The 17,581-nt window shown below is 53.8% G+C and overlaps 1 protein-coding gene across 13 annotated transcripts in view; it reads left to right on the top strand.

Annotated features, from left to right (window-relative positions):
• Positions 1-16,547, top strand: part of Ahdc1 (AT-hook DNA binding motif containing 1) — a 62,139-nt gene extending 45,592 nt beyond the window's left edge. For 7 of the 13 annotated variants that reach the window (XR_002818412.1, XR_002818411.1, XR_002818409.1 and 4 more), the window contains 5 exons: positions 5,754-5,866; positions 6,020-6,057; positions 6,469-11,385; positions 15,342-15,434; positions 15,849-16,240. Coding sequence is in view for 5 of the 13 variants with exons in the window: in XM_023703000.1 (XP_023558768.1) it covers positions 6,543-11,342 (4,800 nt within the window). In the remaining 8 variants the exon portion in view is untranslated. The other 6 variants (XR_002818410.1, XM_023703000.1, XM_023703002.1 and 3 more) reach the window with 6 other exon arrangements.
• The last annotated feature ends 1,034 nt before the right edge of the window (positions 16,548-17,581 follow it).

The following is a 17,581-nucleotide window of genomic DNA, read 5'->3' as shown; positions in this document are numbered from 1 at the left end:
GCCTGAGGTCTGGGGTGGGGCCTCCTGGGATTGGAAGGGTGGGGAGGTAGGCTATGGGAGGATACAAAGCAGGGTGTACCCAACTGTAAATTTACTGGCTCTTCGGCCTGTGTACAAGCAGGTGTGTATGAGACACTGCTTAGGTGCACAGGCTTGTGCACACCAGTTATAGAAGTGAACAAGGCTGGGGGAATGTTCAAGGGCTTTGTGTGTGGCCACTGGAGTGGTGAGTGCAGGTTGCAGGCTGGATGCTGGGCAGGTGTGAGCATACCAGTGTGGTGTGTGCCACACTGCACGTGGGTACATAGGGTGCTAGTGGTATATGAGAAATGTGCAAACGAGCTGGTTTGGTGTGTGCTCCGGGTTCTGGGTGCACTGGGGCAGTGTGTGCGCACATGGCTCAGTTTGTGCTTTGGAGGTGGGCCGGGTAAGCCTTTGCTGAGCTGGGCTCAGCAGTGCCCAGCCTTGTGGCCAAATTGCTGAAGTCACTTCCTTTCCAGCAACCACTTTCAGGAGGAGGAGTTCTTCAGACCTGGGCGGGAGGGGCAGGGCCAAAGGAACGGGGTGCTCTCTGGGGACGGAGGTGGGTGTGGGTGAGAAGTGGGGGGAGGGCCTGGTGGGACGAGAGGATAGGGAGGAGAGTGTCCTCCTGGGAGACCGAAGGAAAGACAAGGACAGGAGTCTAGAAGGGCCAAGGGCAGGAGGGGATGGGGGCGGAGCAGGCGGGAAACAGTCCCTGGGTGACCTCGGAGGGAGGAAGGGAGGGCCGCGGCCGGGTGAACCTCAGGTCCAGCGAGAGCTGGCAGTGGCGCCTACACACCTGGCATCCAGGGCAGGGGGCTGGCAGGGGGCAGTTCAGGGGCAGATCTACTTGCCAGGTGCCCCACTCAGGACAGGAAGGGGGTGGGCAAGGACTGCACAAAGGAGCTCTGTGTGTCTGGGGATAGGGCAGGGTGGGGTGTGCAGGGCTGTGGGGGGGGGCCCTAATGGCCCCTGTGGGGCGAGGCAGGACCTGCTCCCCTTGGGGGCATCAGTGGCTTTGAGGGGACACCTAGTGGCAAGGGAAGGTAGTGCATCTGGGTGACTGAGGTGGGAGGAGGTGACTGAAGTTAGTAGGTGGTTAAACTAGAGGTCAGCAGAACTGCTAGTTGGGACTAGGACAGTTGGAGGAGGCAGTCTGGGAGGGAGCCAAGCCTCTGGTCATTGAAGCAGTTTGGTTAGAGGACCCCAGTAAAACTATATTCACTCTCCAGAAAAATTGAATGGTATAGCTGTTTGTCTTTAAGGATATGTGCTTTAACCTTTCTGTGTCTATATTTAAATACCAAATAAGTGATAGATATCATTGTGTGACTCTTGTTAAGATTTTTGGCCTGGGGCTGGAGAGATGGCTCAGCGGTCTAAAGCACCTACTTAGAACAAGCTTAGCAAAGCAAAGGGACCACGGTTCAATCCCCCAGCACCACATGCCAGCCAGCCCCGCCCCCTGGTGGGCTAAACTGGCCACACACACACACACACACACACACACATAAATAAATAAAAATTAAAAAAAAAAAAAAAGATTTTCGGCCAAAATCAGGGTGGAAGATCTTCAACCTGATTGGATAAACAGGTAGGGGGCTGCAGACCTGGAACCCCAGAGGGGTGATACTTGGGTCAGAGTAAGGGGCCTCATCCTGCGAGGGAACAGAGAAAGTCTGAGAGCAGCAACACTTTCCAGTGCAGGGAGGACATCCCTGGGTCTTCAACCCTGCTGGAAGGGACATGGGAGGATGAGTGCCTGCAGGCTGGAGAGAGGGTCATGAGGCCGGAAGTGAGTGCTGAGGCTGGCAGCCTGACTCCCCTGGGGAGGCTGTGGGAGGGGGAGGGGAGGAGGACTGGGGAAGAGGTGGGATGGTCACAGCCACAGTGGGGAGGGTGGGGCTGGGGACTCAAGGATGTGGGCTGGTGCTTCCCGGCACTGTGTGCAGCAGGTTGGGGCCCCCAGCCCCCTCCCAGCCAGCTGGTGTCCCTGTGGGCAAGCACAGACACACTGACCCAGAAGCAGGCAGGCAGACAGAAGGACCCTTTCGACTTTGTTCATGAACCAGGGCTAGGTGGTACCCTTGGGAGGGAGCCAGGAGAATGACCGCCTGCCTGCTGGGGTGTGGTGGAGAGGGAAGCCAGCTGCTTCCCTCAGATCCTGAAGCCTGGAGAAAAGAGCAGTGGACAGTCAGGAGGACGTGGCCAAAGGTCTTCACGGGTGGGTGGAACAGAAGCAACCACTGGAGAGGAGGTTTGTGTTTTCTGCCAAGCTCACACCCTCAGGCCCCAAGTGGGAGGTCTACTAGAGCTGGGAGGCTTGCAATGAGGGAGGGCTGGTGACTTCTGGGAAGCATCTCAAGGAGGGCATCAGGAGCCATGGATCAACCATACTGTTAGAAACTGGATTCCAGAGTCTGACCCCCTTACCCCTGTGTGAGGGTGTTACCCATGATTCAAGAGCAGTGCTCCAAATTCTAGGAGCAGGGAGAGCTTAACGGGGGGGGGGGGGGGGTGGCGCAGGCACAAGAGAGAACAGAGTCCTGAGTGAGCCAGGAGGTGGGACAGTGAGGAGCTGCTCTGAGGGCTGGAACCTGCAGAGAGGGAAATGCTATAGCCAAAGGGATGGACCTCCTTGATGAGCCACAGAAGCGCCCTTCATATGCCATTGTGTGGCTTTGGGCAATCTCTTTCCTTCCCAGCTCCGTTTCTTCTTCATCTGTGAACCAGGAGGACATGAAATGGCACTAGAACAGAGTATCCACTGAGGCAGCTGATTAAAAATTCAGATTCCCACCAAGGAGATAGCTCAGTGGAATAAGCGCTTCCCTGGCAAGCACAAAGGCCTGAGTTCAATCCCCGGTTTCGCAAAAAAAAAAAAAAAAAAGTATATCTTTGTATAGCAATTAACCACTAGGAAGAATGTATGCAATGTGTTAATTATTGAAACTCTCCTATCAATTTGGTGTGAAACTGTCTCATTGCTATTTGTTTCTCAATAAAATTATGGAAGAAAAAAGTAAAATAAATAAATAAATAAAAATTCAGATTCCTTGGCACCAAGGAGATGGCTCAGTGGAATAAACACTTCCCTAGCAAGTGCAAGGGTCTAAGTTCAATCCCCGGTTTCGCCAAAAAAAAAAAATCAGATTCCCAGCTGACCCTCACATGTGAGTCAGACTCCCTGGACTAGGGCCTGGGTATATGGAATGTTATGCTTTTCCCCAGGCCTGGGGTTTGGAAGCCAATGGCTTAGATAATTTTCAGTTCCTCCCAGCCTTAAATTAGACCACAGCTCTACAAGGAGCATTTCCAGAAGTGGCTAAAGGAGAATTGCAGGAGCTGGGAGTGGAAGGAGACTGTGGCCTGAAGTGCAGAATTAGAAAGCCTGCCTCTGAGCAGCTGTGTGACTTCAAGCAAGTTTCACAGTGGCTCTGGGTCTATTTCCTGTGTAACATGAGGATAATAAGCCATGCATGTCTCCTGGGTGCTGTGAAGATTCAGTGTATCATGTATGTGAAAGTTTCATGTAAACAGCAAAAGCACTACCCATCAAAGGGCAGCAAAGGCGTCTTTATTTTTGTGCCATCCTATCCCCAATTTAGTTCCACATTCTTCCTCTGGGGTGACAACAGTGGGCATTATGGCAGCCAGTGGGGTCTACCTGTGTCTGTAAGGAATGGACCCTGGGATCCAACACTAAATCAGAGACCAACAGTAGGCATTGATCAGTATATCAGTGTTCTGTTGTTTTTTGTTTCATTTTGTTTTGTTTTTCTTGTCCTGAGGATTGAACCCAGGAGGACTCTACCACTGAGCTATACCCTCAGCCCTTTTTGTTTTGAGAGAGGGTCACAATAAGTTTCCCAGGCTGACCATGGCCTTGTGATCCTTCTGCCTCATCCTTCCAAGTAACTGCAATTATAGGTGTACATTACCGCACCCAGCCCATGCCACTCTTTTGAAATTCTCCCAGTAACTGGGACTCATTCAGCTCCCGGAAATCCTCCTTATGGGAATCAGTCCAGCCCTGAGCCCCCAGGTTCCCTTGGAAGGCAGACATGGATCTAAATCCCAGCTCTGCCCTAACCGGCTCAGGGAGTCAGTTGGTAAATATTTATGTAGCATCCATAGCCCAGGCCCGGGGGTCAGAGGATACAGTGGTAAACAAGACAGATGTGATCCCTGCCCCTGAAGAGCCCATATTCTCAGGGGAGAGACACACTAAACAGACAGTCACACAAGTAATTGATTATAGTTGTGATAAATACTATGAAGGTGAAAAAGATAAGGCTCCCAGAGTACATAGCAAAATCTGGACCACAGTTGGATTAGGGCATCAGAAAAAGTCTTTTTGCCTGTCTGCCTTGTTTTTTCTTTTCTTCTCTTTTCTTTTTTCCTTTCTGGTAGTTGTGATTGAACTCAAAGCCTTCACACTGAACTACATGCCCTTTTTATTATTTATTTATTTAAAAAAATTTTTTTTTATTTATTTGCTACAAGGTCTCGCTATGCAACTCTGACTCCTAGTGATCCTCCTGTCTCAGCCTCTGCAACGCTGGGATTACAGACATGTGTCACCATGCCTGGTTTCAGGGCTGGCATGGAGCGCCTGGTTCTGGGGCTAGTACAGCATGCAGTACCCGAGGATCAGACCCGGGTCCTTGTGCTTGCCAGGCAGGCACTTAGACCTCTGAGCTATCTCTGTAGCCCGCTTGTTTTATTTTTTTATTTTGAGGCAGGATCTTACTAAATCACTATATTGGCCAGGCTGGACTCAAACCTGTGACCCTCCTACCTGAGCCTCCCAGAGGGCTAGAATTCTAGGTGTCCACTACCATACCCTGCTCAGCCTTTCTGATGATTGTGGAATTAGAAGGAAACAGTGTGAATCAGGGAATGTCCCTTTCTACATCCTTGTGTATATCCCTTCCTTCTCTGTTCATGCATCCTTCTTGGGTCACTTTTGAGTCTAGAGAATAAGAAAGAGCTTACAGTTAAAGGCAAGACTGATTGCTCTGTGTGCTTCATGCATTCATCTATGCATCCCACAAACAATTTCTTTCATTTTTTTTATTTTTTTGGTGGTACCGGGGATTGAACTCTGGGCCTTACACTTGCCAGGCAGGCGCTTAAGCCACTGTCTCCCCAGCCCTGCAAACATTTTTTTGAACCTGTGGGCCACATGTCCTGGATATTGAGAGATACATCTGTAGTGAATAGGACAGATATCCTTGCCCTCATGGTGCTTAACACCCTCAGTGGATGGATTCTGTAAAAATGGGGAGGATAATTATATTGATCTCAGGTTTGCAGGGGATTAGATAATTTATATAAAATACTTGACTCAGTGTTGGTAGCAGATGTGTCCCCATAGTATGGGCTTATATTATTGACTCCCCATTGGTCACTAGACCTCTGATCTCAGATACTCTTCACTTTGATTTTACCGTTCTTTTCCCACTAATATATATCTATAATCATCTATGATTATGTGATCAATGTCTACTGAGCCCTTGTGCAAAGTGGGTCCTCCATAAATAGTGTATAAATGAATGATTTCATCCCTGAGCCTCCATTTCTTCATCTGTGAAATGGGGTTATTAATAGCCCCTACCTCACAGGATTGGTATGAAGAACTAAATGAAGTGATGCCTGGACAGCTTCCAGCCCATTGCCCGGTACGCACAAGGTGCTCACTAAACCTGAGCTGCGGTGGTCCTTTCCAGGCGCTGTCCACGCCCCGAGGCCTGGGCTCAGGCCGAAGTTGCTCTGCAGGCCCCCCCAGCTGACAGCCAGCGATTGGCAGAGCCCCCAGACACGGGGGCCCTCTCTCTCCCAGGTCAGCCGGGTGTGCACACTGGAGGGGCCCCTGAGGGAGCTGGGGTGGCACCTGGAGGAGGCTGGGCCAGTGGGCAGGTGGGCAGGGGTTAAATGTGGCCACCAGATCATGTGGGGAATTCAGATCTCCTGTTGCCTGTCTTGTTGCCCACAGAGATCTCCAGTGTGACAGCCCAGGCGGCAGAGCCGAGGGTGAGTGGCCAGGGTTCTCCTGGAGTCCCTGGGGTGGGGGAAGGAGTGAGGCCCTCTCTGAGATAGGGCATTCTGGCCCTCTCCTAAGTTTGAACCAGAGTGGTCACCTCAGCCTGCTGATGGTCTTCTTCAAGACAAGAGTACTGTTTTTACTGAGCCCATCCATAGCCAAGGTGTAGGAGGACATCAGTTGTGTGTCCATACATGGGCCTGGGGCCTGGGAGTGATTCATTGTACTCAGGGTATTGTGAAAAAGCTGAGGACCCCAAAGGGATTAGACTTGGGACTGGGGGTGGAGCTTGGTAAGGGTGATGAGGAGACATTGGGGAGCAGTCTAGGGGCTCAAGATTAGAAAAGCTAGTGAAGACCTGTGTACTTAGTAAGGGACCTTCTGCCTGTCCTGCCAAGCAGGTCCTGGTCCCGGCTTCTCGCACCCTCATGTCAGCCCCGGCCCCGCCCGGCGGCCCGCGGAGGACAAGGTCAGGATGCGTGTGAAGCCCCAGGGCCTGGTGGTGACTTCCAGTGCCGTGTGCAGCTCTCCTGACTACCTCCGGGAGCCCAAGTACTACCCCGGCGGCCCCCCCGCCCCCCGCCCCTTGCTTCCCACCCGGCCCCCTGCCAGTCCACCTGACAAGGCCTTCTCCACCCACACCTTCTCGGAGAACCCACGCCCACCCCCACGCCGGGACCCTAGCACCCGACGCCCTCCAGTCCTTCCCAAAGGGGACGACCCGCTGCCCCCAAGGGCTGCCCGGCCCATCTCCCAGGCCCGCTGCCCTATATCAGCCGGAGACCGCAGCAGTTCCCGCCGCCGCTGGGACAACGGACGGGTGAACCTGCGTCCAGTGGTGCAGCTGATTGACATCATGAAGGACCTGACACGCCTCTCCCAGGACCTGCAGCACAGTGGGGTGCATCTGGACTGTGGTGGGCTGCGGTTGAGCCGCCCCCCTGCCCCACCGCCTGGTGACCTGCAGTACAGCTTCTTCTCCTCACCCAGCCTGGCCAACAGCATCCGCAGCCCGGAGGAGCGCACCACCCCTCATGCCAAGTCAGAGCGACCCAGCCACCCCCTCTACGAGCCTGAGCCTGAGCCTAGGGACAGTCCCCAGCCTGGCCAAGGCCATAGTCCTGGCGCCACAGCAGCAGCTACCGGCTTGCCCCCAGAGCCTGAGCCAGATGGCCCTGATTACTCAGAACTCGCCGAAGCTGACATCCTCAGTGAGCTAGCCTCCCTGACTTGCCCTGAGGCCCAGCTGCTAGAGGCCCAGGCCCTGGAGCCACCATCGCCTGAGCCAGAGCCTCAGCTCCTGGACCCCCAGCCCCGCTTTCTGGACCCACAGGCACTAGAGCCACTCGGGGAAGCTTTGGAGTTGCCTCCCTTGCAACCTCTTGCCGACCCTTTAGGGTTGCCAAGCCTGGCACTACAGGCCCTAGATACCTTGCCTGACTCCCTGGAGTCACAGCTACTTGACCCCCAGGCACTTGACCCGCTACCCAAGTTGCTGGATGTCCCAGGTCGCCGACTGGAGCCCCAACAGCCCCTTGGTCACTGTCCATTGGCTGAACCCTTGCGCCTGGACTTGTGCTCACCCCATGGCCCCCCTGGGCCTGAGGGCCACCCCAAGTATGCCTTGCGGCGCACTGATAGGCCAAAGATCCTGTGTCGCCGGAGGAAAGCTGGTCGGGGACGTAAGGCAGACGCTGGACCTGAGGGCCGCCTGCTACCTTTGCCTATGCCCACAGGGCTGGCAGCTGTCCTGGCTGAGCCACCGCCACCGCCACCTCCACCACCACCTGCCCTGCCAGGCCCAGTCCCAGAACTGGAACCAGAATGTTCCCAGACTCCAGTTGTCCCTGCCCGCAAAGGCAAGTGCCGGGGTGTAAGGCGCATGGTGGTGAAGATGGCTAAGATCCCTGTATCACTGGGGCGGCGGAATAAGACCACATACAAAGTGTCATCTCTGAGCAGCAGCCTGAGCGTGGAGGGTAAGGAGCTAGGCCTACGAGTATCAGCAGAACCCACCCCACTGCTGAAGATGAAGAACAATGGGCGAAACGTGGTAGTGGTCTTCCCACCAGGTGAGATGCCAATTATTCTCAAGCGTAAGCGTGGCCGCCCTCCTAAGAACTTACTGCTGGGTCCTGGCAAGCCCAAGGAGCCAGCAGTGGTGGCGACTGAGGCTGCTACTGTGACAGCAGCCACCATGGCCATCCCAGAGGTAAAGAAACGACGGCGACGGAAGCAGAAGCTGGCATCTCCCCAGCCATCGTATGCAGCAGATGCCAATGACAGTAAGGCTGAGTACTCAGATGTCCTCGCCAAACTGGCCTTCCTGAACCGCCAGAGCCAGTGTGCTGGGCGGTGCTCACCACCCCGCTGCTGGACACCCAGTGAGCCTGAGTCAGTACACCAGGCCCCTGACACCCAGAGCATCTCCCACTTCCTACACCGCGTGCAGGGCTTCCGGCGGCGTGGGGGCAAGACAGGTGGTTTTGGTGGCCGAGGTGGGGGCCATGCAGCCAAGGCAGCCAGATGCTCCTTCAGTGACTTCTTTGAGGGGATTGGCAAGAAAAAAAAGGTGGTGGCAGTGGCAGCTGCTGGGGTTGGAGGTCCCGGCCTCACTGAGTTAGGACACCCACGCAAACGGGGTCGGGGGGAGGTGGACGTGTTGACGGGGAAGCCCAAGCGGAAGAGGCGGTCCCGAAAAAATGGAACTCTGTTTCCAGAGCAGGTACCCAGTGGCCCAGGCTTTGGAGAGGCTGGTGCCGAGTGGGCTGGGGACAAAGGTGGTGGCTGGGCCCCTCACCATGGGCACCCAGGTGGGCAAGCTGGCCGAAACTGTGGTTTCCAGGGGACTGAGGCCCGGGCCTTTGCCTCCACTGGGCTGGAGAGTGGGACTTCAGGCCGTGGCAGCTATTATAGCACGGGCACCCCCTCAGGCCAGACTGAGCTCAGCCAAGAGCGCCAAAACCTCTTCACTGGCTATTTTCGCTCACTGCTTGATTCGGATGACTCCTCCGATCTCTTGGACTTTGCCCTCTCAGCCTCTCGCCCAGAGTCCCGGAAGGCATCAGGCACCTACACAGGGCCACCCACCAGTGCCCTATCTGCCCAGCGAGGCCTGGCTACCTTCCCCAGCCGGGGAGCCAAGGCCAGCCCAGTGGCAGTGGGCAGCAGTGGGGCAGGGGCAGACCCTCCCTTCCAGCCTGTCTTGCCCACTCGCCAGACCTTCCCACCAGGGCGGGCAGCAAGCTATGGGATAACCCCAGCTACTTCAGACTGCCGGGCAGCTGAGACCTTCCCAAAGCTGGCTCCCCCACCTTCAGCTGTGGCCCGATCTCCAACTACCCACCCACCCACCAACACCTACCCACCCCAGTACGGTGGATATGGGGCTGGACAAAGTGTATTTGCCCCAGCAAAGCCCTTTACAGGCCAGGACTGTGCTAACAGCAAGGACTGCAGCTTTGCCTATGGCAGCGGCAACAGCCTTCCTGCCTCACCCAGCAGCGCCCACAGTGCTGGCTATGCCCCACCACCTACTGGAGGTCCCTGCTTGCCACCAAGCAAGGCGTCCTTCTTCAGCAGCTCTGAGGGGGCCCCTTTCTCTGGTTCAGCTCCCACACCCCTACGCTGTGACAGCCGGGCCAGCACTGTCTCTCCTGGCGGCTACATGGTGCCCAAGGGCACCACAGCTTCTGCCACCTCCGCAGCCTCTGTCGCTTCCTCCTCCTCCTCCTCCTTTCAGCCCTCACCTGAGAACTGTCGGCAGTTTGCGGGGGCTTCTCAGTGGCCTTTCCGGCAGGGCTATGGAGGCCTGGACTGGGCCTCAGAGGCCTTTAGTCAGCTCTATAACCCCAGTTTTGACTGCCATGTCAGCGAGCCCAATGTGATTCTGGACATCTCCAACTACACCCCACAGAAGGTGAAGCAGCAGACAGCTGTGTCCGAGACCTTCTCTGAGTCATCCTCCGACAGCACCCAATTCAATCAACCAGTCGGTGGTGGCGGTTTTCGTCGTGCCAACAGTGAGGCCTCGAGCAGTGAGGGCCAATCAAGCCTGTCCAGCCTAGAGAAACTGATGATGGACTGGAACGAAGCATCATCTGCCCCCGGCTACAACTGGAACCAGAGTGTCCTCTTCCAGAGTAGTTCCAAGCCTGGCCGTGGACGGCGGAAGAAGGTGGACCTGTTTGAGGCCTCACACCTAGGCTTCTCAACATCCGCCTCTGCTGCTGCCTCAGGCTACCCATCCAAGCGGAGCACCGGGCCCCGGCAGCCACGGGGTGGTCGAGGCGGTGGGGCATGCTCAGCCAAGAAGGAGCGAGGTGGTGCAGCAGCCAAAGCCAAGTTTATCCCTAAGCCACAGCCGGTCAACCCACTGTTCCAGGACAGCCCAGACCTCGGCCTGGACTACTACAGTGGGGATAGCAGTATGTCACCACTGCCCTCTCAGTCAAGGGCCTTCAGTGTGGGAGAGCGAGACCCCTGTGACTTCATGGGACCCTACTCTATGAATCCATCCACGCCTTCTGATGGTACCTTCGGCCAAGGCTTTCACTGCGACTCACCCAGCCTGGGTGCACCTGACCTGGATGGCAAGCATTTCCCGCCTCTGGCCCACCCACCCACCGTGTTTGATGCTGGCCTGCAGAAGGCGTACTCACCCACGTGCTCACCCACGCTAGGCTTCAAGGAAGAGCTACGGCCACCGCCCACAAAGCTAGCTGCTTGTGAGCCCCTCAAGCATGGGCTCCAGGGTGCCAGCCTGGGCCATGTGGCTGCAGCCCAGGCCCACCTGAGCTGCCGGGACCTGCCACTGGGCCAGCCCCACTACGATTCCCCCAGTTGTAAGGGCACAGCCTATTGGTATCCACCAGGCTCAGCTGCCCGTAGCCCACCTTACGAAGGCAAGGTGGGCACAGGGCTGCTGGCTGACTTCCTGGGCAGGACGGAGGCCACGTGCCTCAGTGCCCCACACTTGGCCAGCCCACCAGCCACACCCAAGGCTGACAAGGAGCCACTAGAGATGGCACGGCCACCCGGTCCACCGCGTGGCCCTGCTGCAGCCGCTGCTGGCTATGGCTGCCCACTCCTTAGTGACTTGACCCTGTCCCCTGTGCCGAGGGACTCGCTGCTGCCCCTGCAGGATACCGCGTACAGGTATCCAGGCTTTATGCCGCAGGCGCATCCTGGCCTGGGTGGGGGCCCTAAGAGCAGCTTCCTGGGGCCCATGGCGGAACCTCATCCTGAGGACACATTCACCGTCACCTCCCTGTAGTGCCAACTGAAGTGCCGACTGGACCGCAAGGTTTTATTCCTGGGTGAGTCTGGGGATGTGGGTGCGATGGGTAGAGGCTTGGGCGGTGGAGAAGACGACTACATTAAAGTTTGGGCCAAGGGAAGAGGTATAGAGATGAGTAGGAGTCCTGTAGGATTAAGGACAAGACAGGACCTGACAGCAAGGAGAGAGATTTAGGTCAGAAGTTGTGGACAGTCTTGGGGGAAGAGTCAAAAGTGCTTGGGTGAGGAACCCAGCAGGACCTTTGGGGGATCCTGATAATTGGAGCCGCAGAAGAACCAGGCTGAATACAGCTATCTAGTTTGGTTTATCAAACATTTGCTTCCCTCTTTTTTGCTAGGCCGTAGACAGGAGGTACCATAGATCTTAGGAGAGAAGGTGTTTGCATCACTGTGAGAGACAGGTAAAGGACGACAAAGGTCAGTCAGTCATCCACACATGGCCACCCTGGAGTTCCAGCCCTGCTGAGCATCCTCATTTTCCTGAGAGCTCTGATGACTCCATGATGTAGCCTGGCCAAGACCAGAGTGTGGCAAGGACATATTGGTCACACACTTGGCTAGGACTTTACAAAGTGGCCCCAAATGGTCCTCTCTTGGGCTCCCAAAGTACTCCCAAATCATTTTCCAACATCTTTGGCCGGGATTCAGGGACATATGAGCTAAGGATCCAGACATAGAAAAGGGGCACTGTGATCCCACTGCCCTGCAATCAGTGCAGTGGATGGGTCTGTCCCCAGGTAGAGTGTTTGGCTCTAGAAAAATGAGCCCTTTTCCTCACCCCAGGATCTTTCCTAACTAAGAGTTGAGTTAAATGCTACAAAACACTTAGATACTACTTTTATCAGATACTGTGACCTCATTAGTTGGAGTCAGTTTTACTATTTTTAAGATTTGGTGTTTTGGGGGGCTGGGGAGATAGCTCAGCGGAATAAGTGCTTCCCTGGCAAGTGCAAGGGCCTGAGTTCAATCCCCAGTTCCAATAAATAAATTAATTAATTAATTGGGGGGGTTGGGCCGGCCAGATAGCTCAGTGGACTAAAGCACCCGTTTAGGCAGCGCAGTGGCTGGGTTTGATCCCCGGTGTGCCGTGTGCCGTGCCCCATAATCCCAGTGTTTGGGAGGCTGAAAATAGGTGAATCTCTTATAAGTCTGATCTACATAGTAAGACCCTGTAAACCCTGTACCAAATACATTTTTTAAAAAAAGAAAAAAATAATAATATGGTATTTTTATAGTTCAGCAGACTAAAGCACCTGCTTTGGCACAGGGACTGGGGTTGAATCCCCAGCATGCTGTGCTGGCCCCGCCCTGGAGCGCATTGAGATGTGATTAAGACTGGGCCTGGTCTGCACGTACCTGTAATCTCAGCATTTGGGAAGCAGAAAACAGGGGGATCACTATGAATCCAATCTGTGTAGAGAGACCCTATAGACCCTATACTAAATATATTTTTTAAAAAGATTTGGTATTTTTAAAAGTGAAAATGAAATGCTAGGCATAATGGTGTATACCTGTAATCCCAGCTACTCAGGAAGCTGAGGCCAGGAACATTGCAGATTTGAGCCCAGACTGGGCAATTTATTGAGACTCTGTCTCAAAATAAAAAATGCTCAGTGGTAGAGTGTTCCAGGGTTCAGTCCCCAGTGAGAGGAAGGAAAGAAAGAAAAGAGAAGGCAAGGAAGGGAAAAAGAAAAAACAGAAGAGCAAGAAGATAAAGAAAACAAACTGGGCATGGAGTCACATGCCTGTAATCTCAGTACTCTCAGAGACTTAGGCAGGAAGATTGCAAGTTCAGACACAGCCAGGGAAACTTAGTGACTTAGAAAGACCCTGTCTCAAATTTTTAAAAAATAATAATAAAAAGGGAGGGAAAAGGGGGGGTTGGTTGGGAGCTGGGGCTGTAGCTCAGTGCAAAGGCTCTGGATTCAATCCCCAGTACAGAGAAAAAAGTAAAAAGATAGAATGCCCCAAAATGATCAAAGGGAATAGGGTTAAAGGAACTATTTTTGTGACAGAGAGCCTCTTCCCCAATACAGCTACAGATTTGTCAGAAAACTGGCCCAGATGCGGTATTGGGGGGGGGGGGATCTGGGCATGTCTGAGACCCTCACTCTCCACTTCTGCTGTCCCAAAGCCTCCTGGAGGCCATTCATGACCAGGGTGACTCTGGGTTCTAAGCTGACGTCAGTGGACATTTATTAACTGCTTTTTGTCAGATCCCATCTGCCCGATGCCTGAAGGTAGCGTAGGACAGCCTGTGAGAGCCAGAAACCCCAAAGGAGAACCAGTCCTCCGTTGGCCACAAACATGCCCTTGACCAAGCTTTTGCTCTTCTCTGGCCTCTGTTTCCCCATCTGTTCAAGGAACTTCAATAATCTCTTAGCTCTTTAGCTCTGCAAGGCAGAAACAATGGACCAAACTTTTTTTTTTTTTTTTGGCAGCGTATTTTCCTTCCTAATGAAGCCAGGCCAAGATTAAAATGGCCTTCCATTCCCCATGCATCTCATTGCAAGCAGCAGAGCCACAGATCTGAAGCAGGCCAGGGAGAAGCTGCTTAGGGTTTAAATGTCAAAACTCTTGATCCTTCTCACTGGAGAGAAGATGTCTCTTGGATAATCCAGAAATGTGAAATAATCCAAAAACCATTCCTTCCAGGCTCTGGTTGGGGAAATGAACCGGTGTGGGGGCTGGGTGTTTGGGTAGGTCACAGCTCAGTGAAATACATAATGGAACCACCCAGTGAGGCTGAACGGAGGAGGAACTGGGATGCCATCCAGCCCCACATTCTGGCCCTGCTCCCCACCCAGGGCTGGGAGTTAACAGCACTGTCCTCCAACCAATGCCTGCAATTGTTCCAGAGCCATCTGTGCAGCAATCCCCCTGTGCCAGGTATTGCAGCACCATTTGGTCCTCAGGGGGCTTCCTCTTTAGAGAAGAAGACAGTAAACAGAATGACACTGAGAATTTGTGGGAAGGATGGTGTGGAGGAAACAAAGCTAGGAGACTATAAGAGCCTGCAAGGGGCTGCCCAGACCTTGAAGCTGCTGCCTGAAGGATGAAGGGGCTAGTAGAAAGAGCATTGTGAATAGAGGGAACCCCGTGTGTGTAGCCGTGAAGCAGGAAGACGCTTGGCTCTGAGGAATTGAGGGAAAGCAGTTAAGCTAAATAGCACTCTATCAAGTAAGGCACTGGAAGGGCTTGGACTGTTCCAAGACAGGTGGGGGGTTGCTGAAGAGGGGCTCCCACTGCAGTGCTCAGGTCACAGATGTTGAAGCAGGGACACTGGCTGCACCAGTCCAGACAAGCAATGGGTGGTAGCTTGCGACAAGGTCTCCCTTTCTCTAAAATGGCACCAAGCTCTTCTATCTAGGGGAACCCTCCGGTGCCAGATAAAATCATGTTAGGAGGGTGAAAGGGCTGAGGGTGTAAGGAAGAGAGTGGCAAGAAAGGAGAATTAACAGAGGGAGTTACATTGTCAACAGAAGGCTTAAGCAGAGAAGACAACGATGTGCTCACTCACCAACAGGCAGTGAGCAGCTCTGATGCTGGGAGAAGCACTGGAGAAGCAGTAATTCGGCTCCTTCATTGCCAAGCACTGGGCAGACAAAGCAGACATGGCCCCTGCCCTCGAGTTCAGCATCCACCCCAGGAAGCTGGAGCAAGTACACAAAGAACCTAAAAACACCTGGTAGGAAGTGGCAAGTGCCCAGAGGCAGGAACAAAGACTGTATGCCAGGCAGCTGGGAGTACAGTCAGAAATCATCCCACTGCCTGCTTGGTGAGAAAAGGGACACATTTGTGCTGGGCCTTTGTGCAATTCTATGCCCATGAACCTTTTGTAACAGCCTGGGAGTGGCTGTACTTCCTGCCCCCATCAGAGTTGAAACAGGTACAGTTAGGAATCTGTATGGCCCCGGGGACCCATAGCTAGTGTATGGTAGAGCCAGATTTGGAATCCACTGCTGCCCCTCCACAGCCTGGGGACTTTTGCCATGCAGCTGCACCATTCCACCCTGCATCCTCGTTCCTCAGCAATGAAGGATCAGATTGGACGAGCCCTTCTTTTCAGGTCTGACATTCTAAGGGGATTTTGAGGTTCTGTGGAGGAAACTGGCACTTGCATTTGACTTTGAAGAATAGGCAAGATTTGGAAATGGGGAAGGGTATTCTAGGCAGTGGGAACTGTGTACAAAGGCAGGTTCTATTGCAGAGTGAGTAGAAGATGAAAGGCTCGAGGAGGGAGTGGGGAATGTGGGGCACGACTGGGCTGAGAGCCATGGCTGACAGGACAGACATGGGGAGGGGGTTGGGCCCAGCAGATATCTTCTCTGGTCCAGACAGACTGGCTCCACATTGGGACCCTGTGGGCTGACGATTGGCCCTAACAGACCAGGGGATGAGAGTGGGAGAGTAAAAAGGGCCTCCAAGGTGTTCAGGAATCTCCCTCTCCCCTCTCTTCCCCCTCCTCCCTCCTCCTTCTCAGGCCTGGAACTGAAGCCAAGAGAAATGTCACAGGTCCTCCAAGGTTACACCAGCTGGGGCCTGACTGGAGCAGGAGGCAGTTTCCAAGGCCACCATCCAGCTGGGGTCAGCAGGCATGTCCAGGCCCGGCTGCTCTGGGCTTTGTGTCTCTGTCTTGAAACCTTGAAAGGTCACTTGATCTTGCCCCTGGCTCTGAGCAAGAGGCCTCCAGTCAGGGCTCAACCAGTCCTGCCATGCCTGTTACGGGCTCTGGCTCTTCCCCCTTCTATGAACCTATCCTCCCTCCAATCCTGTCTCTTACCACTCCTGCAGCCACGTTTAGGCTGGGCCTTCTGTGCTGAGGCTCCATTCCCTGGAAATGCCATCTCTCTGTGAACACGCCCTCTCGCACTCCTCCTCCCTCAGCTCCCCACATCCCGGAGCAGAGCTCTGCAACTGGAGGGTGATGGCTAGGAGCCCACCTGCGGTTTCAGACAAGCCTCTGCGCACCACCTGGTTCCATCCCTTCCCAGCTAGGTGACCTGGTGAGTCATTCACCTGGTGAGTCACGTCACTTCTCTGCGTCTCTTGTGAGAATTAAATGAGATTACATGTGAAGCACATAGCCCGGTCCTGGCCCACAGCAAGCACGTAATCAATGGGTGGCAGGAGGGTGGATAGATACCTTTCCACAGTGAGTTTTGGGGCCTGCCTCTGACCTAGTCTGTGAGTCACACACGTCAACCCTAGCTTCTGGACTCTTGCTTAGGCCCATGGAGCCCTGTGTGTGTCTGGGGGCTTATGCAGAGAGACTTTAAAATACCATGGAGTTCTTTGCTCTAGCACCTGGGCTAAGTCCTCCTGGGGTGGGGGTGGGGTGGGAGGACACTGGGACAAGGTAAGTCCATCCCAAGGGACCTGAAACTTGATGGGCAACAAAACCCAGACTTAACATGACCTGCCTATCTTCTCGCCCAACACAAATAACCTGAGAAATACTTCCTTCTTCGAAATACATTGTGATTTTTTTTCCTCTGGCAGATTTGCTTTCTTTGTCATCTTAGCTTGCTACCATAAAGCCCTGTGTTTGTGTCAGAGGGTGGAAGAAGTAGGTTAATTCTGTGTGTAGCATACATGAACTAGCAACCTGTTCTGGGCCGGGCACTTCAGCCAGTGCTAAGACAGACATGCCATACTCCTGTGGGGCTTGCAGCCTGTAAACAAGGGTTTGTTAACAGCCTCCACGTTTCAGGTGCACAGCTGCAATCCCAGTTACTGGGGACTGTGAGGCAGAACGATTGCAAGTTCAAGACAAGCCTGCGACTGTATCTCAAAATAAAATTTTTAAGAGGCTGGGTAGGTAGCTTAGTGATAAGCCATTTAGTTAGCATTCGTGAGGTGCCGAATTTGGTTCCTAGCACCAAGATATAAAAAGGATCTTCAGGGGCCACTGTGCTGAACCATGTGAGCAAGGCATACAGCAAGAGCCTTCTGGGTGCAGGAAATGGGTCTAGACAAATTGGAGACTTCAGAGGTTCACACGTGAGCTTGGGCTCAGCCACCAGGGTCTCTGAACAACCCCACCTGAGTTCATTCTTCCCATTACAGCAGCCAAAGTGCTTGTTGTTCAGCACTTTTAGATGCACAGCGTCTGGAGCCCCTAAAATATTTATTGGTTGAATTGATTAAAGCACATCTGCTCCTGCAACTCCACTGCTTCACACCTTTTGATTGCATTCTTCCCTTGCCTACAAA

This window comes from Octodon degus, unplaced genomic scaffold (genome assembly GCF_000260255.1).
Source record: "Octodon degus isolate 3935 unplaced genomic scaffold, OctDeg1.0 scaffold00163, whole genome shotgun sequence".
NCBI lineage: Eukaryota > Metazoa > Chordata > Mammalia > Rodentia > Octodontidae > Octodon > Octodon degus.
The sequence above is the reverse complement of the archived record's forward strand: the minus strand, read 5'-3'. Positions and strand labels throughout refer to the sequence as shown.